We start from the raw sequence: 25,325 nt of genomic DNA on the forward strand, positions 1-25,325 counted from the left end.
AGAGGACAGTGTTGGCCTTTCCAGAGTAGGCTGCACTCAATGAAGTGAAGGTTTGGGGGACAACTTTGAACTACATGTTTCAGAAGGATGTTTGGCTCTAACCTAATGCAAACGAGACTCTCCAAGTCACAGGTGAGGAACCTCAGCACTAGACATTTCAGTGTGCTGGTTTGTTTCTGTTGCACCAAATTAATTACTAGCATAGATGGTCCCACCACCTTGGGAATTCCAGAACTTCCTGGACTGTGGTGTCTTCCTAGCGAGCATGGAGATTGAAGACGTTACTACAAATCTATCTGGAAGCACAGGGATGAGGGATAGTGCAAGTCTGAGAGAAAAAAAAAAAAGTTCATGTTCTTACTATAGGGATCATTCTGAGAGGGAGGGGACTACCTGCAGCCGCCATTTTATCTCTTAGTATTTCTTCACTGTGACTCTAAAACAATGGAGAACATGCAGGTAAATGGTGCAGCCAGGCAGCACAGGATGCATTGCTGTGTGAAAAGACAGCTGAAGACCACCAAAATAATTTGGAGCAGATATGATTTCACAAACGTTGTTGTGACTACTGATTCCAACAGGAGTGAAAACATCAGAGGCATTCAGCTGTGCTCAAGTATTGCGTTGATATGGTCTGATTTACAGCAGAGTAAACCAGAGATAGGTCTTTGGAGGAATGTTTCTTTGCAGTGTAAGAATTATACTTCCAGGTTCTGTTTTCTATACTTTGACTGTACAATAAATAATTTTTCTTAGTTTGCTTAATATTCTTGATAACTACCAGTTGCTATGGAGTTATGGTGCACCATGAGCCTTTTCTGCCTGTTTATTAGCAAATGCTTGCCCTTAAAATCTTGTAAGGGTAGTAAAAAGAGTAACCCGGAAGACCAACATGCAGAGCTGAAAATGGTATGTTTCTCGGACATGTTTGTAAGACTTCTATCTGTTTTTCTAATGAGTGATTGTTCAGGCATACAATGGAGTTACGGAGAGTTAGTTACTGAATATCAACCAAACTCTGGGAATTTTTCTGATACATTGCCTCAGCTAGGGCAACAGGATACTTACAGGCAGCAGTTTACAGGGAAGGGGGTTGTGATACAAAAGAGTGGATTTTTAGGAGTAAAAGGCATTTGTTAGTGAAGTTACCTATGTTAAAAGATCTGTGTGTGGGAAATATGGGGCATACGTATATCAAAGGTTAAAAAGTCACTTGGAAATTGCTACTGCATGCAATAGGAAAAAAAACCTAGGAGGACAAAAAGCACATGGACAAGTGAATATTGCCAAAAGCCAGACAGAGTTTGAGGAAACTGGCCAATAGCAGCAGTTCCCAGTTCATTGGATTTTTGTTTTCAGTTTGGTTTCAGACTGATTTGAGCCAGATCCAATATTTTCCTTCCATTTCTGGTACATCTGAAGTTCCGCTGATCCTTTCCAGCTAGATCAGGGTTCTCATTAGTATTTGTGCTCACAGCAGGAAGCCATTTTCCTCAGCAACAGCTAAAGGCTGCAAGGCAGATCCACTGTATGTGTCTGTCCCGAGGCTGGACACCCCAAAACCGTCATGGGTGTATCCTGGAGCAGAGACTGTGAAACCACCAGATTTCATCTCTTTGGTACTTGTAAGCCCAGTTATTCTTTAGTTGTGGACAGATTTTGTCCAGAAAAACAAAGTTGTCTCATTTTTCCCTTCCCTTGCTGGCCTGTGCTTCCTACATGATACCTCTGAGCTGTGGTTGACATCTGCTACCCATCTGGAAGGGGAGCACAGGGAAAAAAGTGCCGCAGCTGTGCCAGATGCAGAGAAGGGCTCCACACTCCTCCTTGGGCACCTGCACTCCCTCTGAAAACAGCGAGAAGTGAGGCAGTTAACAGGAGCTGGGTGCCGAAACACCACTGTGGAATCAGCCATGAAAGCATGGTATGGGCTGAAAGCTGTTTTTTATTTATTGTTTTTCAGTACCACAAGCTTTAGAGAAAGGTGAAAGGCACTTGAATTAGCTGGCTGTATAGGAAGTTACTTTTAAATTTCTTAAAGCAGCTTAAGCTGTGAAATACAAGATCATCTGTCCTTTGGAGAGGTAACTTTGCTCTTCAGATACCATGACAGCACAGTTCTGGGTGCTGCTACCTGTTTCAGTTGTCTGTACTGCTCATTGTACTGCTGATGAGAGACTAAAAAAAGAGTGTTTTGGGAACTCAAATCTGTTGAATCTATTAAATCTGTTTCTTAAGTATCAAGAAATAGATACTTGATGCTTAGGAAACTGGCATGGGTGAGCCATGCTCCCCACTGGAGCAGGGCTGGTGTCCCTAATGCAGAGCCAATTTAGTGAGTATTCAATGATAGAAATAATGAGAACCATTTGATTAGACACGTTAACTTAATAAACGCAGATATTTTTGTTTCCTCCACAAAATCATTAGAGGTAAACGCTTTGTAGCCGCAGCTGAAACCCTTGTGGGTATCTGGTCTCCTCCGACTATTAAATATCTCACGAGGGCAAGTGTAAACCAAGATTTGGTTTACGTGCCTGCAACTCCTACCAGCAGGCGGCAGCCTGTGAGAAAAAGGCCGGGCTATAACGGGAGGGTTTCGGCGGAGGGGCGGGCGGTGCCCCTGCCCCCAGCTCCCGGCCGGAACGCTGCTGCGCGGAACGCTCGGCGCGGCCCCTGTTCCCAGCCGGCAGCGCCGGGGGACGGGCCGCCGCGGGGCGCCGCGCCGCGGGCACGATGTGGAGCCGCGTCCGTGGCTGGGGCGGTGGCGCGGCCGGGGGCTTTTGTCGCCTCGCCGTGCGGCTCGTCGCCGGGCCAGCGAGCGGCTGGGAGGCGGTGGAGGTAGCGCGGCTGGAGGGGAGGACTCGCAGGTACCTTCACCTGGGGGAGAGGGCGCCCGGCGGCGGGCGGGGGTGTGGTGTGGTGGTGCCTCGCCGCGGCCTGTGCGCCGACAGCAGGTTGCCGCCGTTGGCCTTTGCCTTAAACGTGGGCCTCGTGTTTTCAGCCACTGTCTGCCGTGACCGTGGTGCCTGTACCGGGCGGGTGGGGTGCGGGGCCTACTCGGTGCCACGCTGCGCCCTGCGGCGGCCTGCCCGCCGCCCGGCCTTCAGGTGCCGTGTTCCCGGTGCCTCGGGGTGCGGACCCGCCCGGGCAGCGCGCAGGCCGGGCCCGCCTCCGACTGTCCCGCTGGGGCTGCGGGCTGCTGGCACCGGTGGGCAGAAGCCGTCGGGAAAGTGAAGTTAAGCAGAGGGGAGTGGTTTGGGTTGTGTTTCTCGTGTTGCTTTCCTCGTCGTCTTTCTCACCTCTGCGTTGTGGGAAGGATACGGCTGTGTGACCTGAGCGTAACTTTACATCGTACCATGCACCATAATTTCACATGGCACTCTGTGTACCAGCAGGGCAGTGCTGCCTGTCGGCAGAGGTGCATGCCCGAAACGCTGACTGCAAGTAATATTTGCAAGTTCGTTTTCATTTTTATTAAAAGACTTTAACTGTTTTTAATGAGAAGCCAGTTGTGTGCTTATCTTTCTATTTCAAAGCTCCTCGATATTGTTGAATAAGCTCTGGTACTGTGATAGTCTCATGCATGAAGCAGCTTGGTTTCTTTTGTAGCAGTGTTTGCTTTATAAGCCTAGGCTTCCAAGCAGAAGACAAACCTGATGGTAGGTGAAATACAGTAATGCAGACTGCAGTATACTGCATGAATTCATTTAATTCATTGCTGTGTTTTTCTGACACTGTAAGCAAAGGTCTCTGAATGGATAAATAGTTTTAAGGGGCATGTGGCCTGAATTAATGAAAAACACGTGTTTAAAAAGATCTGTGGAAAACGGCTCAGTGTAAAGCAGCAGGACTCCTACCATCTTCTCAATAATGCGGTTCTGAAGCTTCCCTTAAATTTGCCTGTTGCTTCTCAACATCGAAATTTAGGGTTTAATGGTGACAATGCCAGCAATTTATTAAGTGCAGAGTGACTGAAATAATAATGTGGTGCCTGCCAATACTAGCAGATTTTTTTTTTAACCAAAGAGAGGTGTGTGTGAAGGGGAAGGTATGTCAAAATTCCTTCAGATTTGTTGAAGTATTTTAAGATCTATTGAAGTGTTTTATTTTGAATCAAAATAAATACTTAATTGTGAGGTTTTTTTGCTTGATATTAGTAACTTCAAGGTGATTTTTAAACAAAAAAGTAGTTGTGAATTTAAAGATTTGAACATTTCATTTTAGAATGTTAAAGAGAACAGTTCTTTGAAGTTTATGGTAGTTTTTCTAGAGAATGCAGTTGTGTCTGTGTTGCAGCAGTATCCTGAGTAGCTCCCTGCTGTCCCTGGCTTTGCATCTTTGCCTGCACTGTGCTGGTTTTTAGCTTCTTCGCAGTGATGTGGTAAACTTCGTAGAGGAGCTGTTCCAGAGGGGAAAAAATAGCCAAAATAACTTTTTTGTTACTGGGTTATCTTGAAGCAGGATCCATTTCCCTATATGGCTGTACAAATGCTTGGCTGCTATATTGCAGACCATAGAGTAGAAGAATGTGATCCATAGTAGTGCCACAAATGTGGAATGATGTGAAGCTAAATGTGTGTGTACAATCTTTTTTCAGGCGACTAGGAGTGATCTCTTTATTGCCTCATTCTAAGAGTTTCAGTGAGTTTTCAATAGTATTAATGAGTTTAAGTATCAGGTACCAGTAGAGTCTGCTACCTAATGCAGAGATACTTTAGAAGTTTAAAGTCCATAGATGAAACACAGTTTATTTGTGGAAGAAATAAAATTGTTTACTTGATTTTTGTGATGAAGAAACCGTAAATAATCAAGAGTTTTAAATAGTGCCGTAGCCCTTCTCAAAAGTCAAAAGGTACTTGTTTGACATGTACTTAACATACTCCGTTTGCACTCAGTTAGGCCTAGACAGTTGTAACTGATGGGTTTTTTGTAGGCCTACAAAATTCAGCCTCGGACCATATTTGTAACTTCTGATTTTTATTTATTTATTTTTTAAACTTTTTATCTCATCTAGCAAAATACAGAAACTCTTCAGCACAAGCAGCATGCTTTCTACTGAGAACGATAAATCTACCGCTTCCAAAGACAGCACCACTGAAGTGGCATCAAAGAGTCAGAAGGGTACAGCAGAAGCACCAAAGCAGAAGTTGTTAGACATTATTGGTAGTATGACAGTAGAAGTGAGCTACAGGGAGAAACTCAAACAGTTAAAAACACGTGAGATCAAAAAGGAAGCCACAAACACGCTGGAAGGCCTGGGCAGTGAACATACTATGCTTCGGAGAACTACAGAAGACGTCCAGGGGTAAAGCATTAACAAACTTCTCTTAGCCTGTTTTCTTCTTTTTCCAAATTGTTTTTTTCATTATCGAGGACCAAAAAAAAGCATCAAATGCCATTTCCAGATATGGAAAATAGTCTTCTAAGGGAATGTGCTATACAGATGTAGATTGCAGTAAGTCACAGGGGAGAATCTGGATGAAAAATGTTGTATGCTTTCTGTCATGTGGTACCTTTTTCTGCACTGACACTCTTGAAAGGTAACACTAGCATCTGCATGTGGAAAGTTACTTTAATGGGAGGGGGGAAATACTGTTCAGATAAAATAAAACTGAGGAAAAAGGAAAAAAAATACTTTAAGAATGGCATCACAGTTGTTTAGTCTTGCGAGTGGCTCCCCTCCACAATGTGTTACATCATGTCTATAACCCTGCAAGTCTATGCTGCTTGTGGTCTTCAAGCTTCGTGTCTGAGGGGGCTGTGCAGTGGTGCAGGGCTGCCATTTTCCCAGGTTTGAGAACAAGAGCTTGTCAGTGTCATTTGGCAGTTGATGATTAGTGCAAAATAGGGTGAACCTGGCTGTCCCCCTGGCCACCCCCATTTGGGATGATGTGTAACTGTAACTTCTGAGTTATTAGGACAGAAAATGACAGTACAGAAATGACAATTTAAATATATTAAGGCCTTTTTTTTTTTTTGTATTTCCATATCTGTTGTATCTCTTACAGAGGCAAGCCTTTAAATCCAGAGCTGGTGGAGGCTGTTTCTGCAGTCGCGTCTTCTCTACCACTCAACAAGAAACAGACTGAATCAGAACTGCTTGCACAACTAAGAAGACATGAAGAAACCACAGATAAACAGAAAAAAGGGGGAATTATTAACATACGGTCTGTTTATTGAATGTTATTCTCAATAATGTTCGAAATTATGATTTTGCAATATCATCTTGAAGGTGACTGGGTTCTGTGTTGGAAAGATGGCCCTAAAAGATACATTTGGACAGGTTATCCTTGGAATTAATGAATATTGGGGATATCATTGGTCTGGTTATACCAAACTTCCTAAATTTTGCCATCCTCATTCTAAAATGGTTTTGCAGAAATGGAATTGTTTTCCTGCCCAGGATCATTACTTTCTTGGACAGGCTAGCAAAATAACAGATTTTTTTTTTTTTTTCCAAGCTTCTGAAATTCTCACACAATGGATGGATTTGTAGACGTTTCAGACGTTCTGTCTGGACTGGTGGATTTTCGTGACAGCTCTGCAGAACTGAACTAGAGCAGCTCTATTTATAGCCCCACCCTTCCTTTCAAAACTTTCCAGTCAACCCAAGAAACTCATCTCTTGGCTTAACTCCGTTTCCAGTGTGGTTTTCAAACATGAGAAACATTTGTTTGGAAACTGAAACAGTTGTGCCTGCTGCTCTTTTGGATGATGGCTAAAGACAGCTTTTTGATTCTCTTTTTTTTTTTTTTTCTCCAGCTAGTATTCAGATAACTACTCACGAAATAAAGCATTAAATCCAGGTGAAATGCTGAACTAAACAGAAAATTGGATCTTAAACAAAATTGGAATGTGAAACTTTTATGTATGGCTGTTTGTGAACTGCAGGTTGCTTATCATCTTAATTTATTCTATCAAAATGAATTTGTTCCAGTCCAGGATTTAAGTTTGGCCTATGATTGTATTATTATTTGTAGGTTGCTCTAGGGATTAGTAAAGGATTTGCTTTGTATGTTTATCAGTGAACTGCAAACAGAGTAGCCAACAAACTAATGATGTTTGTGGCTGATGTCTGCCCTTTATGGGAGTGAAAACTAAGGAAGAATGTGACAGATGCTTTTGCAAATAGATCGACTCTGATGGTTGCAAGTGGGTTGGGAAGCACAATGATCAGTTAATAACTTTGTTACATAAAATGCATGTTCTTCAGAGGTTGTGAAGGGAAAAGGGAGAAACTGTGTAAGTTTCCCTTTTAGTCTGTATTCATGATTCTTTCTACCAAGAGCGCTAATGGTGGTTGTGGAAAGCAGAATGAAATTCTCTCCAAACCTGTGAAGTCTGTGCTGTTGGAGGAGGAAGTATGGTTTTAGGTAGTACACGCAGGCATCTCCAAAGGCTGTGTGTGTGCTCTGTTTGCATAATGTCCTTTCAGCCTGCATAAAGGAGATCTCAAGAACTTGACAGAAGCTTCTCTCTTGAGTAGCTTGAAGCTCTCTTGAAGCAAAAATGAGTATTTTAAAGGTTAGAGGTCTGGCTGTTTTATGTAAAATTGATGTGTTTCTGCATTTTTGTGTGTGTGCAGTATTACCAGAAACTTAGACACTTCCTAACGTAAGAGGGATAAAAAAGGACTGTTTTATATAAAGCATGTGTTTGTTAAACTATTAATTACCAGTGAGGTGGTTCCATCTCTGTCACTGGGGTTTTCAGAAGAGCAGAGTACACAAATGTCTTAATAATGGCATCATTTGTGGGTGGCCAACTTAAACATAATTAGAACCTACTTCAGTACCTGATAAGATGTTGGAGGATTGTACTGATACTGCCTGAGCTAATATGTGCAGTGGCTAACCTCATGTGTGCCTGCATCTGTTCCTTAAGGTATACATGCTCTTCTCCAAATGTGGTGAGTCTTGCCTACTGGCATCAAGGGCTCGCTGTCCTCACCACCCATTACACTTTCCCTGAAGCACTTAGCCAGCTGTGGCTGCTGTGGAAGAAGGAAGGTGTCTAAGGAAGTTGTAGTCTAAGCAAAAAGGCTTTTTTCTCTTGACAGTTTAAACTCTTCAGAAATGTAAATGCTGAAGTCCCTGCAGCTACATAGTGCCTCTATATAGTAGATTGATGGGTTAAGAGGTGCTGTTACAGTATTTTATAACATGCTTGTGCATGAATCACTATGGTTAAAGAATGGTTAGAAAAATGCATTTTCTTCAACCAAAACCAGCCTTTTTGGTTGGCTAGGAATGCCATGGCTGGCTTGCTGTGCTTTAAGTTGGGAAGCGCTACTCCCTGAGGCAGCTTTGTGAACTAGCTTGTTTCTCCCTGGGAATATACTTCCCCTCCCTCTCCCCCCAGGATGCTGAAGAGTTCCATTTTCTTCCTTAATAGTTATTGGTAGATGAGTTTTTAGGAAAGACCAGCAACTCTTTCTGATTTTTGTGACTGAAAACTTGGTCAATAGTATCCTTTCACAGTCAGACTCTGAGATAAATGTACTTTCAGCTTTCTGATCAGTGATTAAAAATGTTGATTTTAAAAAGTTCAGCAGCTGTCAGACTTGGTTGGACATGAATTTATACTCCAGAATACTCCAGTCCATGGGAGGCACATTAAAATGGTTTTAATATATGAGAAATCAGTTACTTTTATTCATACGTGATTATTTTGTGTTGAATTTTATTTGACTAGAGAATACGAGCCATTTAACTTCATTTTTTTAGAAAAGTTTTGTATTCAATATACTGACACGTTTTAAAAGCCAATATACATTCCTCCGTTATTTAAAAATGACATACCTTCACGAGCAGTAGAGCCATATAATGCTCAACTGCAAAACATTGGTATACTGCTGTTGAGACTTATGATATATAATAAATGGTAGTTCCTCTCTTTTGGTTTGTACTTTTTTTTCCAGGATTGTGGCATGACCTCCAGAGGTCACTGTTGTGTGCAGTTGTCTCACTGCCTTGTTTTGTAGGCAGCCTGAGGACAGCATGTTGTTCATTAGGAGGGGAAAATATTAGTGATACAGGAATTTATTTTTCTCAGCGTGGGATGAAGTTTCACTCAGTGGAAATTACAACAGCACTATACCAAAATAAAATCTGCAGCACTACAGGTTAAGATTTCAGCTCCTGTTTTGGGTGAAGAAGAAAAATAATTCCAAGCTTAGGATAAAGTATATCCAAAGCTTCTTGGGTCTCCATTTTTAGTATTGTAATTGTTGGTTAGTAATCAGGAAGGAGAGAGAATTTGTGGTTGTTACAAAAGCTCTACCTCTTTCCATCTCTGGAAGGCAGGAATATCTAGGAACTTAGGTTTTTAACCTCATGTTGGGACATGAGGTAATATCTAACCGCTGTAGGTACGTTGGAGTATGACTTTTTAATCTGATGGTTTTTGTTGCAAAAGGCATTAAAACATCTTTGTAGTTTTAGTTAATACAGGGGACTTTTAATGATGGAGTGATGAATGTTGCTGCCAGAAATGTTCATATACCAATGATGGGGTGACACTGGAACTTCCAGTGAGAAATATACCATTGGCTGCATCATCTGATAGCTTGGTGGTATAGTCTGTCCAGACCTGCTGTGCAAAACCACAAATAAATCAAGGTCAGCTGTGAGGAGAGCTTCTCTGAGCAAGCCTGATCCCACTGTAGCATGGGAACACTCCAGCCTTTTAGGTCTCAGCTGAGTCCAGCAGTTGGCCTGGGCTGTGTGTGGCTGACCTTAGGAATTATGTCCCCTTGACCCTCAGAAGTGTGTCAAGCCTCTGGCCCAACACCAGCTCTCTAATGCCAGTAGGCTCTTTATAGAGTAATTTCGAGTGTGAGATACACAACTAATCTGAGATGTTTTTTCTTTAAGATTAAAATGAAATAATTTAAAACTTGTTTTCATATGCCTTTCTTTCAGAGTAGGTACTTGAAGAGTGATGCTATTCTTGTTCTGCCATTTGAAACCACATCTAAGACCAAAGAGAAATCCTGCTGTGTTGATGTGGCAATTAGCTTTTACAATTTTCCAGAAGTATTTATTTTTTGTTGGTAAAATCTCTCTTGACTTAAACTGCTAAAAACATAGTTTGAATTTCATTCAGATTTTCATAAAATGGATATGCAGTATTTTTTACTTGGCCTATTTTTATTTTTTGAGACCATATTTATGCCTTAAAACTCGAGAGCTGCAATTTTGGATGACTGCGTGTTACTGGAAGCGGTTGGGCGAAGAGGATCGCTGTGAGGGTGAATTACCAGCTTGGTCTTTGCCAACCAACAGACTTACCAGTTATGGGGACTAATTGGTGGAGGCAGAAAGGTGGTGTGTTTTGTCCTTTGCGTTCAGAATGAGCTGCATACAGTGCGTACAGGTCAGAGCATTTGCTCTTCACGTATGATTTTGACTACAGAATTACAAAGGAAGATGTGGTCTGTTAACGCTGTAATATGATTATGCAATGCAGCAGATTGCAGTGGATCAGGAAAGGTGACCTACTTATTAGGGTGGCATGACTGACCCATGTCAGCTGATGTGTGAAGGCAAGCTTCCTTTTGGTCGGTAGCAGCACAGCTTGGTCCCTGGGGAGTGTTGGTGCCTGTCCAAAAAAATGGTGATTTTTACCTCCCTATTTCAGCGTATTCCTTATATCCAGAGAAATTCCTCATTTTCTTAAGCAAAACATACTTGGCACACTCTGTGAATATTGTTATGCAGATATGTGACATTTTTCTTTTAGCTGGAAACTAATTTTAAAGAAAGCATTCATTGTAGTTTTAGTAGGCTGAATTAGCACTTTTCATTTAATCTATGTAGAATGTAACAACTGACACGGTTTAAAAAATAAGGCGTGAATGGTTTAGTGACTTAAAAATGGGTGTATTTTGTGAGGATTGTATAATTCTGCCTCATAGAGGCTTATAAAACCAGCTGAGAGTAGAGCTTCTGGTTAATATGTATGACAAACTTCCTTGCTTTGTTGATTTATTGAGTGTTCACATTCATGTTTTTAATTTCAGAAACGTTATTTCAGAAATGGCAGTTAAAAGGCAGTCCCCGGCTCAGAGAGGTGTGAGGATATCCAGTCGCATTTCCTTGAAGTTGGATGAAGATGATCAAAGAATCAAGCCTGAAAGATTGTCACCTCAGTCTTTTGACTCCAGAAGGTGGTATTGTTGTGTTTCTTTCCAATAGGAGTGTGCGATTGATTACTAGTGGATAGTATTTTAAATTTAGTTGTACATATTCATGTTACCATGGTACTTCAGAGCTTAAAGAAATTACTTAAGTATTTTTCAAGAAAAGTACTGTTAGCATTGAAATAAACGTCTGTGAGAACACACTAGTTAATGTTAAGCAGCTAATCAAATAATTTTAGATAATTAAAAATACTTAGTGCTGAAATGTAATTGTATTCATTAACTAGTTTAAATTATTCTCACTTAAGCATAATACAGTTTTATATCACTTTTTTAACTTTTTGGGAAATGGAGGCTTTGAAGACTTTCATCCAATGGAAAACTTTAAATGTTCTGTTTAGAAAAGTTTCATCCATTCTGCTGGGGTTTTAAAGAGATTTTAGAGTTTTTTTTTATTTTTTTTACCACCTTGTTGCAACTAAAATGTCATTTTGTAATTGATTTCTCTGTTGTCTGTGACACTGTAATTGCCTATGAAATGAACTTTACAATTTACATGATTTCAGGGTACTCCTTAAATTTATCTTGCTGTTGGTTTATGTGGCCAGTCTATTTCTTAATGAATTAAGGAGTGCTTTTGTTTTACTCCTGTAAGCTATGCTTTCTTGCCTGCAGTCTTTTGATTTTCCCATGGCAGCGCACCACCACGTTGCTTCTCGGTATATTCTTTCTCTAGCAGTTGTTTTTAGTAAGATTAACTTCTGTAATCATTAGTTTTACTTTACAAATTATTCCCCTTTTCTTGAGGTTAGGGACTGGAAGTTGAGGGAGTCATTTGTGTTTAGATAGATAATGCTGAAGACAGAATTTGGATAACTAAGAAAAAACATAAATTTTCAGATGAGTAGATGTACAATATTCTGTCGTCTTTGGTCGAGACATCTATTTCAATATATTGTAAACACAGAATTGTGGCTTCCCATAAGGAACAGATCGGAACATACGCATTGAACCATGTAAATCGTGCAAAAACCTCAAAGTGGCGGCTTGTAGCCAGTCATTAGGAGAACTTCAACTGCTTGCTGAAATGTTTCTGAGTAACTTCCTTGTTCTTGAACTGCCAAACTGTTAAGGTGTGTTAAGGAAGTATCTCTTGGGCCTCCTCAATAAGGCCAGCAAGCAGTGTTTTCTTTTCCTGATGCAAAGTGCAAGGGGGGCTTCTTGTAATGGAAGTTGAAGGGAAGAAGTGGAACAAGGTTCTTGACCAAGCCCTCCTGACTTAGATATTTCTGTCCTGTGGTTTTCATTCAGCTATGAGCTGCCGGTTTGAGGAGCAAGGCAACTGGCTTCATTATCAGCTGCTGAATAGCTCTATAGATATTTTTAATCTAGGGATAATTATCAGACAGAGTTGGTAGTCACATGAAAATAATTTTGTTATTACGCTATGATTCTTGACTATGAGAAATACTTTATTTAAGGTGTTGGATTAAAAGTTTTTCAAGTTTGAAAGAATAGGAATAATATGAACTAGAAGTACAAACTGAAAACCTGAGCTATTACATGCTTGTACAGTGTGTATTATTTTATGTCTTTGCTAAACTTTTCATTTATTAACGTACTGCAAAGTAAAGTGAATTTCACTTATGTTTGAGAATATTTATTAAATTTATGATATCTGAGAAGCTGTCTTGCTCTCTTTGTGTGATGAAACTGTACTTGGTATGTAACTTTAGGAACAGTACCTTAAAATATTTTTTAAAATCCCTGTCATGAGCAACCTGTCTCCAGTTTAAGTCATAAGTTTCCTCCCGCATCCCTGAAAATCTAATGGGCATACTTATCTATTGATAATATGAAAAGACTGGGTTAGGAAGAATATCTAAGTTTAAATCGAGTTAGTAGATTTCAGTGAAATGAGTGATGTTGCTTTATAGTAATGTGAACTAGTCATTTTAAAATAAATGTTCTTCCAAGTCATGCTTGTATCTTCGGCCAATGTTATTGGGAATTACAGATAGGAAAATACAATCCTAAATCAACATTCTTTTAAGGCTCTGTAATTAGATTGCTCTGTGCTGAAATAGATCCAGGGTAGTTACATCAGTAAAATGTAGTATGACAAGAGCAGGTTTGCAGGAGTTGCGGCCATCAGAAATCTGCAGTAAATCCAGAGAGGTGAAATTTTAAGGTCAGGAAGGGCAAGTATCACTAGGGTAACAGTGAATATGTAATAACTTAAAGTAGGAACTATTATAATTTCAGTGGAAACCTGGAAGATTGTGTGGTTAAAAGAATCATTTGTTCTAAAGTTCAGTGTGTTCTACAGTAAAAGCATTGTTTTTTCTTTGTTTCCATTTATAAGAAAATTTATTTTGATTACTTGTTGAACTCTTGGATTTTTAAAATTTTTTTCGTATAGGCTTATGCTGAAGATAAATACAATTAAAAATAGATGGTCAGAGTGAAATATTTTTTATTCAGAAGAGAGGGCATCAGGGTGATGCTATTTACAATATATTTTACAGATATATTTTGAGTGTTTGCCATTATGGCAGAGAGGTGACTGTATAATCTTCCAAAAGGCTATTTATGTCATAAAGCAGAAATTGTTTAGTTTAGCTGTTGCCTTTTCTCTTCCTGGGTTGTGCAATATTTTTTACAGGGAAAAAACCCAGATCACCAGATTCACTTTTGAGTTGTAACTTTGTAAAGTTGCTTGAGTGCTGTGGTTTGATACTGTTTAGCTTTGATAAGATTCCTAAATATTTCAGTAAAACATGGCTGCAAATATAGTGTTTGATTTATGCTCATTCTTTCACTGGGAAACGTTTTGGGAAGCTCTGTTACAGATGAATAATAAAGTCATAAACACTTTCTCTAGTTAAAAGCCTGAGGATTTAGAGTCACTATCTCTCTTTTTTTTTTTTTATCTTCCCCTCCAGAGATCTGTTAGTTCATGAGAGTATTTTGTGCTTTTAAATTTGTTATCTGGCAGTGTTGTGAAGTGTTGTGAAATACTAAATATCATTTTTCTTTTTTGTTTATAGAAGTCTCAAAGTAGGAAGGAGGCTTAATATATTCACTAAGGCTTCTAAAGAAACAGAAAACGCACTGAAAACAGGTTAGTGGAAATTCAATAATGAAAAACCCAGTGAAGCCAAGTTCTGAATTTTTGGAATGTCAAGAGATTCACTGTTGTGAAGGAGACTTACGACCAGTTAACTTCCTGCTTTTTTAGACCTATAAAAAAATGAATACTTTAATGTAACTCTGATTATTTTTTTTTTTTTTTTAGCAAGCAAAACTTCCATGCAGTGTAATAGATTGTTTTCTGTACTAATCAGGGCAATCTGTTACTGAACTTGAAGGGTAAAACTGGCTTTTTGTCACTAAGGCCAGTCTTTCTTCTGTGAGCATAAAACCAGCCTGGAGAATGGGTATGTTTGCTCCAGTAGCTTATCTGGTCAAGTTGCAAACTTGCTGCGTTGATTTTATGGCAGAGAGACAGAAGGCTGTGATCCCAGGAAAACAAGTGGTGACTAAGCATAAGCAGGGTAGAAAAAAAACAGTATCAGACACTCGATTGCTTTCTGGCCTTCTCTTGTTTAGTGTTTTATATGTAGCTTGAAAGATCCTGTAAGTGGCTGACAAATGATGCCTTGCTTTATCTACTGTAAAGCTCTTCATATACGTTGAGGATCATAGAATGGTTTGGCTTGGAAGGGACCTTTAAAGGTCATCTAGTCCAACCCCCCTGCAGTGAGCAGGGACATATTCAATTAGATCAGGTTGCTCAGAGCCCTGTCCAACATGACGTTGAATGTTTCCAGGTGAGGCATCTACCACTTCTCTGGGCAACCTGTTCCAGTGTTTCACCGCCCTTGTTGTAAAAAATGTCTTACTTATATCTAGTTTGAATCTACCCTCTTTTATTTTAAAACCATCACCCCTTGTCCTATTGCATAAGGTCCTATTAAAAAGTCTGTCCTTGTCTTTCTTACAAGCCCTCTTTAATGTTGAAAGGCCGCAGCACGGTCTCCCTGGAGCCTTCTCCAGACTGAACAACCCCAGCTTTCTCAGCCTTTCCTCCTAGGAGAGGTGTTCCAGCCCTCTGATCATTTTCGTGGCCTGCCTCTGGACCTGCTCCAACAGGTCCATGTCTGTCTTGTACTAAGGATTCCAGAGCTGGATTTGTACTCCGGGTGAGGTCTTACCAGAGTGGAGTAGAGGGGCAGAATCAGCTCCCTCAACCTGCTGGCCTCTTTATAAAGCCAGTTGGCTTTCTGGGTTGCCAGTGCACATTGCTGACTCGTGTCCAGTTTTTTATCCACCAGGATCTCCAAGTCCTTCTCCTCAGGGCTGCTTTCAACCCCTTCATCCCTCAGCCTGTGGTGGTAGCAAGTGTTGCCCCAGCCCATGTGCAGGACCTTGCACTTGGCCTTGTTGAACCTCATGAGGTTCACATAGGCCCACTTCTCAAGCTTGTCCAGGTCCCTCTGAATGACATTCCGTCCCTCAGGTGTGTCAACTGCACCACTCAGCTTGGTGTCATCTGCAAATTTGCTGACGGTGCACTCGATCCCACTGTGCGTGTCTTTGATGAAGATACTACTAAACAGTGACCACTTGTCACTGATGTCCATCCAGATATTGACCCATTGACCACTACTCTCTAGATGCAACCATCCAGTCAATTCCTTATCCACCAAATATATGTGCCAAAACTCATGTAAGATAAAACCAAAAAACAATGGCAAAATAGGTATAACCCACCTTCCTATTCACTGAAGGGCACAGCTCTGCGGGAACAGTCTTAATGCCACATAAGGGGGACAGCTTTCATGTGTGAAGACTTAGCTTTACTACAGACTGGGTTTTGGGTAAGACACTGTGAATGTGGACAAGTTGCGTAAAGAACTCTCTCCCTTGCTTTTCTTTTTGAACAATGAAACTGTGCGTTGTTAGCACTGATCTTTAATACGCTGATTGCTGTAAGCTATTCTGAGGCCCTTTGGGGGAAAAAAAAGACTTTATTCCAGTGTAGTGTCTTAGAACTATATATAAAGCCATAAGCTGTAGAAATAATATTCCTCTCTGATATCTTAGAAAATGATATGTTTTTGTTTCTATTTCAAGAGTAGGACTGTTAGTTTTTGCCAGATTCTAGGTCAGTAGTTTTCTCCTTTTCTTTACACTTAAAACTGCAAGGAGAAATTAATTTGTTTACTTAATTTCTTTAGTAAAATGTCAGATAGTGCTCTTTGTGCATTTTCAAGCAGCTGTGAGCTTTCTGAATGCATCCCCCTTTGGTGGAGTATGACATTTGTTTATTAGAATGGAATTCAATTTGCTGGTTTTTAAGACTGGCAATTTCCTTAAAATCGGTCCATTTTATATATAAAAATGTAACACATGATGCAGCATTTGTTTTTAGCTATTTTGACAAATGTGGTGTTCAAGTAACTGGCATTTGAGTTGAATCAAATTTTCTCACCTAAATTGGTGATAATTTAACCTTTCCTTTTTGCATGAGCACAATGCTTACGCAACAGCACATAGTAGTCACCATAGATAAAAAGTTGAGATACACTTTTTTTAACACAGAACTGGAAGGTGCACAAATTGTGTAAGAGCGCAAGTGGAGTTTATTGGGTTTGTAATTAGATATTAAGAATTAAGCTTCTCTCAGCTTTTTGTAGCATTTTCTTGTTTGATTCCAGGTAGCCTTGAGAAAGTCTAAAATATGTTCTAAGCCAAGGAAATTTACTACTCAGTTTACTGACTAAGCCTGATGACAAAAAATTTTTTTACATTAATCTTGGGAAATACCAGTGTTGATGCTTAATACTTTGATTCATTTGCTTTCACTTTCTTGGCCCATATTAGTGGAGATAATGAGTTAAAATACTGTTTATACATGACAGAAATGCAAGTTCTGTGTTATGTATTGACTCTTTTGAAAACCTGAACGTTAACTGGAAAATAAATTGGCATCCTGAAAAAATTACTCATAACTGTTAACATAAAATATCAGTATTATTTTCTGTTTCACAGAGGTGAAAATATAATCTATCACCTTTATTGCAAGCTTGAAAAAACTAGTTTCTGCTCTCTTCTATTAGAAGGTTTATTATTAGTGCATTATTAGAAGTTATTCTTTAAGATGTGGACAGTAATTTCATTCTGGTATTGTTTCTCATGTTGTCTTTTATTTATATTTTATTCCTGCCTCCAGCCATTAAATAAAAGTAGGGAAATAGGGAATATAGTTATGGAAATCTCCCTGCTAAGTAAGAGATACTTTTTCAAATTATCTCCTGATTTAACACAAAAAATGAAAACACTTTCCAGTATGTAAAAGTATTGTTTGCCTTTCATTTTGTTTTTTCTTAAAGGAGGGGGGAGATTTTTTTTTTTTAAATCCAGTTGAGTTGTAAGCCACTGAGCCAAACGAAATTATATCTTAGGTTCAAATACTTACACTTATGAGTAGTAAAATAATAGCTGGCCGTGATTCACTTCAAATGGAGTGTAACATTTGAATTCACATCAAGATCTCTGTTCCAAGGAGCTTAGGGTGAATTGATAACAGGGGGAGACAAGAAAACAAAGGGGGGTGCGACTTAGGCCAGCTCATGAGACAGCAGCCCAAGGCACTCCCAAGCAGTTCCTCCCTGTCCTGTGGTAACAGCTTGTTCCCTTCACTCCAGTGATGCCGTTCAGTCTGGGCTCATGACCAGTTCTCCTGGGTGGAGGGGCAGGAACTCCTTAAGAGCAAATCTGCTGCCATATGAGTACACTTTGATTTAAAAAAAAAAAAAAAAATAAATATTGTATGCATCAGGAAAAATGCATCCTTAAAGGGACTGTTTGACTTTGGAAGAAGAATAGGAAATCAGGATTTCTCTAGCCCAAGAGACAAAACTGGGATACTTGAGTGCTGGAGAAGGAATTGCCATCATCTGTAGATTGAATTGTCTCCCTGAAGGAGATACTTGTGAAGCACCTGAAAACTCCTGTAGTAAGCAAGATTCCTTTAGCAGAGTGCACCAGTCCAGTTCAGAGTTTGTCATATGTACAATTTGTGAAAGACAAAAAAGAAAAAAAGATGATGGAAAAATTAAATTCCTGTTCTGTGTGAGAGGCTTAAAAATAAATTGTCCCCTCAGAATATGTTTTCACCAGACATTTGAGAATTTAATGGACTCTCATCTCAACAGAGAATTCTCATTTGAGAAAGGTGATGCTGACATCTAAGGTAGAAGAATTTGCACAGCTGAAAGTGTTAGTCTCTGTAAAGGTTAATGTTAAAGGACTTTGTTTTAGCTAGTGAGAAGTCTTTGACATGCTGACAGATCTTTACAAAATCTCTTTTTAGTATCTTCACCAACAATTTGGGATCTGGAATTTGCTAAGGAGATTGCAGCAGTCACTGCACAGCCTCCCCGAAATGGTTTTGAGGAGATGATCCAGTGGACAAAAGAAGGAATACTGTGGGAGTTCCCAATTGACAATGAAGCTGGTACATGCACTGTTAACTTTTATTATCTGTCTATCTTTTTTGAGAATAAGAGCATGTTATGACCTTTGACTGTGTTAACATAGTGCTTCAGCTATGAATCATACATTTGATTGTTAACAAATATAACTTTCCAGCTGTCCCAAATCAGAGATGTTTCAGATGAACTCGTTCTAGCTCTCTTCACGTGAAGTCCTGCAGGTGGTTTGGCTGATCTGAGGACTGGCTGCTGCCGCAAAGGGGAGAAATCCCTCCCTCCCTCTCTCCCTTAGCCCTGATGCTTTCAACACCAAGAGACCATTCAAGTCTATGACATACCTTCTACTATGCAGCTTCTTTAAAGAAGCTTCTAGCAGAGAATGGGGAATCTTAAAACTGCTGTGTTTGTGTTTTATAATGTTGATTCTGTTCTTTGGTGTGTCTCTCAGACCAAGTGGCTAGCCGGATCCTAATCAGCTATCTGACAATTCCATATCCGTGCCACTGAGTGTTAAACAGTTGTTTGCTCCCTTTGTTCTCTCTGTTTCATAAGAATAAACACTAACAATATTCACTCACTCCGGGTATCTATCTTAACTAGACATCTTTGTGCACGGTATTTACTTTTATTACCATTTTAAAAAAAAAACCAACCAAAAAACAAACCAGGTCTGTGTGAAGTTGAGCCAGCAAAGAGAGAGTGAATGTTAAGGAAGGGAAGAACTACACAAAGCAAGTGTACACTTTAGGAAAGGGGACTTCATAACTTCAGGGAGAGCTTGGCTGTGGGTTTTTTTTTTTTTTAAGACTTTAAAGACATCAAACAGAACTACTTTAGAATGATTCAGTCACTGAAAGCAAAACAGGTTAATATCTGAAGCTGGGAGTCTTTGAAAATCTGTCCTATACTGAGTTGCAAATTGCATAATGTGGTTCATTGTTTCTTAATGTTTATTCTCATCCTATTTTGGCAGTTTCTTCACAGAATTTAATCACTGCTCCCAGAATTGATCTGTTCCATCATGTAGAAATCCGAGTATACTCTAGTCATGTTTTTGCAAGCTCAAAACCACTGTGGCCAATGGTTTTTCTGTTGTTGTAATGTGGCTGGAACCCTGCTGTCTGGGGCTGTAAGTGGACCAGCCGTCTTTGGCGGCCAATGGTTTTTCTGTTGCAGCAACGTGGCTGGAACTATGCTGTCTGGGATGGGGTGGCGAATGGACAAAGAGTCTTTACATATACTTAAACAAGAATCTTTATTGATTTGTCCACAAAGACCAGTCATGTGGAAAATTCCGATGGAGCATTCCAAAATCTATCACTTCTCAGGTTGAAATACCAAGTCAATAAATTCCATCCTATCAAACTGCCAGACACAGTCTGTTTATCAGATCAGGTATGTCAAAACACAATTAAAAGCTTGAGAACCTTGCTCCAATTATATCAACATACTGTAATTTCAGTGGCTCTGCAAAAGAAAGATGCCCCTTCCTGCTGTTAATTTTGCAGTTTTGTGACAGTCGTCTCCCTCAACAGGATGACATTACCTCAGCTTGTTCTGTATCAAGAAGTGTGTGATTTTTCTTTTATGCTACAAGCATGTGGCTTTAAAAACATAAGTGTAATTAAATTTTCTATTGAGGAAGCACTTATGTTCAACTTTTAGCATTATGAAAGCCTTTAAAGTTTTAAATCAAATATAGAAAAGAAGGAAGACCGCTTATAATTTTTCTTGGCTCCAGAGCATCTCTGGTATTCTTGTTATAGAGTGCTTTACCAAGGCACTGTGCTGTGCTTTGAGGCATCAGGGCAAGGTCATGACTTTTAAAACTTCTCTGGCCTTGGTGTGAACATCTGAAGATGTGGCTAAATGTACTGGCTCACTGCAGTGGCCAGTAGCAGTCTTCCCTCTACTCCCTGCTTCCCTGTTGTCTGCTCCTGCCTGTCCTTTCCATTATCTGATACTGTTGAAGTCACTGTTAGGCAGAAAACGACCTTTTTTTCTCTCCATCTCTCTGACCTCTGATTAATTTTTACCAGATTAGCAAACCATTAGTATAGCTTGCGTAACATCGTTCTTGCTCCTCCTCCTCCTTTCTGCTTGCCTCTTCTGCTTCCAGTAGCTTTAGTTCTGCTCTGTGAGTTGTCATAGCAAAAAGTTGGGAAAAACATTGATTTCTGCCACTTCTAGAAATTATTTATTTGCATTTATGCCTGGTGACTCAAATCCTGAGGAGTGCAGTCATTGAAAAGGACAGTGCAGGTTATTGGTGCTACTTTGCTTTAGCAGCTTATTCGGAGGAGCAAATGCTTCTGGTGGGCCAGAGATTGTTATGGCAAAAGTGGTAGGCTTAATGGAAGTCTCAGAAAATTATTGCCTCAGTTGCCTCTGATGGCTTCTGTAGGCAAAGGTTCACCAAGTCCTGTTTTGCTGAGGTGCTGTTCCCAGCAGAGCAGCATTGGATCAGTTTGCCAAGAGAGGTGTCAAATGTTACACAACTGTTTTGCAGGGGGGGTGGGGGTTGCTTTACTAATTCTGGGTCTATTTTAGGGACATACTGTAAGAGCATGATTTATCTCATCCTAAAAATGCTAGAATCATAGAATGGTTTGTGTTGGAAGGGACCTTTAAAGATCATCTAGTCCAAATCCCCTGCCTTGGGCAGAGACCTCTTTCAGGATACTTGGTCATCTTTATAGCATGTCAGCAACACTCCCTATAAGGGTGGACATCTGCATTTGAGATGTCATCTTTAAGGCAAGGTTATTCATGTCTTGGAAGGGTTAGTGTTTTAGCTAGAGAAATTTCCCAGACTTTCTGTTTTGTAGTACGTAGGGGATCGGAAATAGGATATTGTGAGTGGATGGCTTCTTGCTTTGAGGTTGATAAAGAAAATCCTCTACTTTAGACTCCCACTATGCATGTTTTTTCAAATTAGGTTTCTGAGGACAGTGCAAGAGAGGCTGAGGGACAGACAGGCTTGTTCTTCCCATGCAGCAGGAGTTATGGCTTGCTGGGGGTGTGGGGAGTCATGCGAGCATATCTCATCTAATCATTTCCCACCAGAGGTCTCAGCCTTTGATGCTTTGGGCAATTGTGGTTTCTTTTTGTGATGCACACTTTACTTTTTTGAGGACTGAAATATGTGGTCTAACTGAAATGTTTGGACTTCAACACTTCATCCCTGAACTATGTATCATGTCTTTGACAAACGGGAGATCAAAATACATAATGTAATATTTCCTTCTGACCTGCATTTCTGTGAGACTATAAATGGTTTAATTTCTTCTGGGTTAGAGATGAAAATTGGTGAAATTACTAGTTAGACATAATCTCTCCTGATACCCTGTATCTATCCCTAAAAGAAAAACATCCAGAAGGCCATATCTTGCTGTCAATATTATTCAGATTCTTTCAGTAGTGGGTTCGTTAGTTTAGTTCTCTTGGATTTTCGTGACCAGCAGAAGTATGGAAATCTGGAAAGAATATTAGCTTGTGCAAGCAACCATCAGCATCCAGGTACAGTGAGATTCCACCTTCCCTTGGTGGGAGAAAGTTGGTGTGGGTGGCATGGTAAAAGGATCATCTCTGTGTTTCTGTAAGTGGACATAGGTTTCCAAGCACAGCAGAAATACCTTCTGAAGCTGACATGGACTTTTTTTTTTTTTTCCTTAAAGGAAAAAGAAGAGAGCTTCTGAAGTAGGAAACATGCTTCCTTTTTCAAGGATAAGGGAGACAAATGTGGCATGTAGCTGGTATTGATACACTCACATATTTCTGGGAAAAATAGAGGTATTTCCCAGCTCTTTCAGTTATTGCAGTACCTAAAGTTTAAAACAGGAAAGAAATAATGTGACCATCACTTCTTCTGAAACTGCAAAAGCTCTAACACAGGAGGAAGCCTGTGACTGACATGGCTTAATTACCTCAATTTTAATACTCCCGATTTAATGTCGTCAAATAATATGTCATATGCTAGCTAGTATAGAATAACATGTACATTTATGTCTGTGGTGTAAAATTCCCTTTTTTGTCACCTAGAAATGGTCATATGCAATATTTTTCTCTAATAACAGACTTTTACTTAAAGGTGCAAATGTCATTTACAAATCTGTAGCAAATTGGGATCAAATAAAAATTTTCATGTATCCCTAACTGAAGAAAAATCTTTCAATGGTAAATCCCACTTTGCCTTGTTTTTTTATCTCAGAGTTGGGAACTGAGAAAGGAATTTGTGTTCTGAGTCTTTGTCTTGTGTCCGCTAGCATCATAGTATGAACAACAGCAAAGGAAATCCACAGGACAGAGAACAAAACTTTACCATAGGATCTGAGTTGTGCTTGATTAGAGATCTACAGTAATCCCTTGTCCTGTGTTCCTGCGGATGCTTTTGAATGCATCATCTTTAGCGCTGGTTATGACTTAAAAGTAACAGCTGGTGAGATACGCAACATTTTTACATCAGCATGCACTCAGATTCAGAAAGTGTTAGAAAAACAATTTTCTGTGCCCATTTGATAGCAATAGAATGTTAAAAGCATGACTTGGAGTAAACATGCAAGTGTGTTAGCTGTTCAGTATTAGATACTTTATAAGGTTGCCTCATTTGTTCAAGACTAGCTTGTATTCTTTAATCCTCTGCAGAATTTAGGCAATCAATGTTTTCTTGAAGAATTCATTAAGAAAGTGTTCCCAATCTAAAAGGTGGTACGCATGATGAATCAAAACTTTCATGTATTGAACAAACAGGTTTTTAGCAAGAAGACTGATTTATTTTTTTAATTATTCTCCCTGCTCCTGCCCTGGCATCAGCTTTCAGCAAGATTACCAGCCAGAAGGTTGATTTAAATATTAGATATTCTTATAAGTGAGAGCACAAAATGAAAGTAATATAGTAGACAGGAGTATGATATATGCTGACATTTTTTGTGTGGAGGAAGAAATTAACGTTTTAAAATTCTGCAGTTTTTTCCACTTCTGTGTGGTTGGCTTAACTGTGCAAAAGAATTAAAAGGCACAGAACCATTAATTTTAATAATTTAAGATTATTTGCAAACTGTATCCTTTTTTACTTTAAATTTGCTGTTATCATAACAACTTTGTCTTTTTTTTTTTTTTTGTACTTTCTGTTAGGGATGGAGGATGATGCTGAATTTCATGAACATATCTTTCTGGAGAAACACCTCAAAGACTTTCCCAAGCAAGGGCCTATTCGCCATTTCATGGAATTGGTCATCTGTGGGCTTTCAAAAAACCCATACCTCAGTGTTAAACAGAAGATTGAACACATTGAATGGTTTCAGAATTATTTTGAGGAGAAGAAGGAACTTCTTCAAGAGATTTGAGACTTGGGAAGGTGCTTAACATTGAAATGAAGAATCATTACATTAAGTGATGATTTCTTATAATGGAAATACTGTCAGTGCATAGTACTCATGTGACCTGAAAGTTCTATTTTAAAGAATAAACTGGAAGGTCATACTTACATGTGTGTATGTCCATGTATATGTAGATATTTTTTGACAACAAAAGAAGAAACTGAAGAGTATGGCTTTTGTAGAACATGCATTTAAAATTTAGTTTATCACAATTGTTTTAAATTTGAAACTAATCTTTTGACCCTACAAAATATTAGATCTAATTCCACTTTCTGTGCCCTTCACACTTGGTGTGTATCTTGACGGGTTTGATCATTTTTCCCATTCTGGAAAACTTGTAGTGCTTTCATTTTTAAAAATCCTGATACAGCTGTAATTTTGAAAAGCTGTTACTGAGATAGTAATTGTTAATTCATTAAATACACTAGTATTTGGATGGTATTAATCCTTTCTATCCTCCTTTCACTAATTATCTTTATTGGTTCATTTTAAAAATGTTGGTAATAACCAAGTCATTTGAATTGAATGCTTGTTAGTTAGTTCATCTGCTCAATGAAAGGCTATTGTATTCCTGAGATCTGTGCACAGCATAATACTGGTGAGTTACATAAAATAATACGGGAAGTCTCTCCTACCATCCGTACATCTATTCTGAAGCTTCTGACCAACTTTTCATCGGTATTTGTTGTTCAAAAATGGGTCTGGTTGTCAAGTAAAGTTCTGTTTCATTAGAGCAAGCAGTTTTGATTACTGCAATGTTTGGAGCTGAGGCCTTATCTCCTGCATCTGCAGAGCTAGAAAGAGGACTTGACATTACTGGCAAGGAGAGTTGTTTGTCGCCTACAGATTGCTGTCACGTGATGCCACTGCTGTTTCTGTCTAGTCCTCTGATGTTGCTGAAGTAACTTCATCTTTTCTAGAAGATCCTTTATTCTTGTTAAATGTGTATGGTCCTTTGTATCGATTAAGCAATTGCAGTATATTTCACTTCAGTTATCTTTTGTTAAATTTTCATCCAGAATTACTTGGTCATTCAGAATCCTGGATTATGTCTCGCTGCTTAACTTCTCAGAGCATTTCCAGCCTCGCATATTGTGTACTTCCTTGTCTTCTCCACTCCAACCACTTTAGCAGCTATTGGCCCTGTAAATATGCTCCTATCTTTTTCTCACGTTTCCTCGTAACTCAAGGAGGAAGTTATGGAATAAAGGTAAACCACTGGCTTCATATACAAATTGACTTTAGAATCAGAATTACAAGAAGGCAAATGAAAAATAAAGAGTTTGTCTTTTTCTGTGA

General features: G+C 39.4%; 1 protein-coding gene across 2 annotated transcripts; it reads left to right on the plus strand.

Moving 5' to 3' along the window:
• Nucleotides 1-2,689: 2,689 nt before the first annotated feature.
• On the plus strand, nt 2,690-25,325 carry MRPS31 (mitochondrial ribosomal protein S31). Of its 2 annotated transcripts, XM_074815790.1 has the most exons (7): nt 2,690-2,870; nt 5,018-5,308; nt 6,012-6,170; nt 11,027-11,173; nt 14,197-14,270; nt 18,528-18,671; nt 23,782-25,325. In XM_074815790.1, the coding sequence occupies exons 1-7, from the start codon at nt 2,737-2,739 to the stop codon at nt 23,991-23,993; spliced, it is 1,161 nt and encodes a 386-aa protein (XP_074671891.1). In that variant the 5' UTR covers nt 2,690-2,736; the 3' UTR covers nt 23,994-25,325. The 2 variants fall into 2 exon arrangements, with proteins under 2 accessions (XP_074671891.1, XP_074671893.1); XM_074815792.1 differs by lacking the exon at nt 18,528-18,671.

Source organism: Strix aluco, chromosome 2 (genome assembly GCF_031877795.1).
Source record: "Strix aluco isolate bStrAlu1 chromosome 2, bStrAlu1.hap1, whole genome shotgun sequence".
In the NCBI taxonomy this organism is placed as follows: Eukaryota; Metazoa; Chordata; class Aves; order Strigiformes; family Strigidae; genus Strix; species Strix aluco.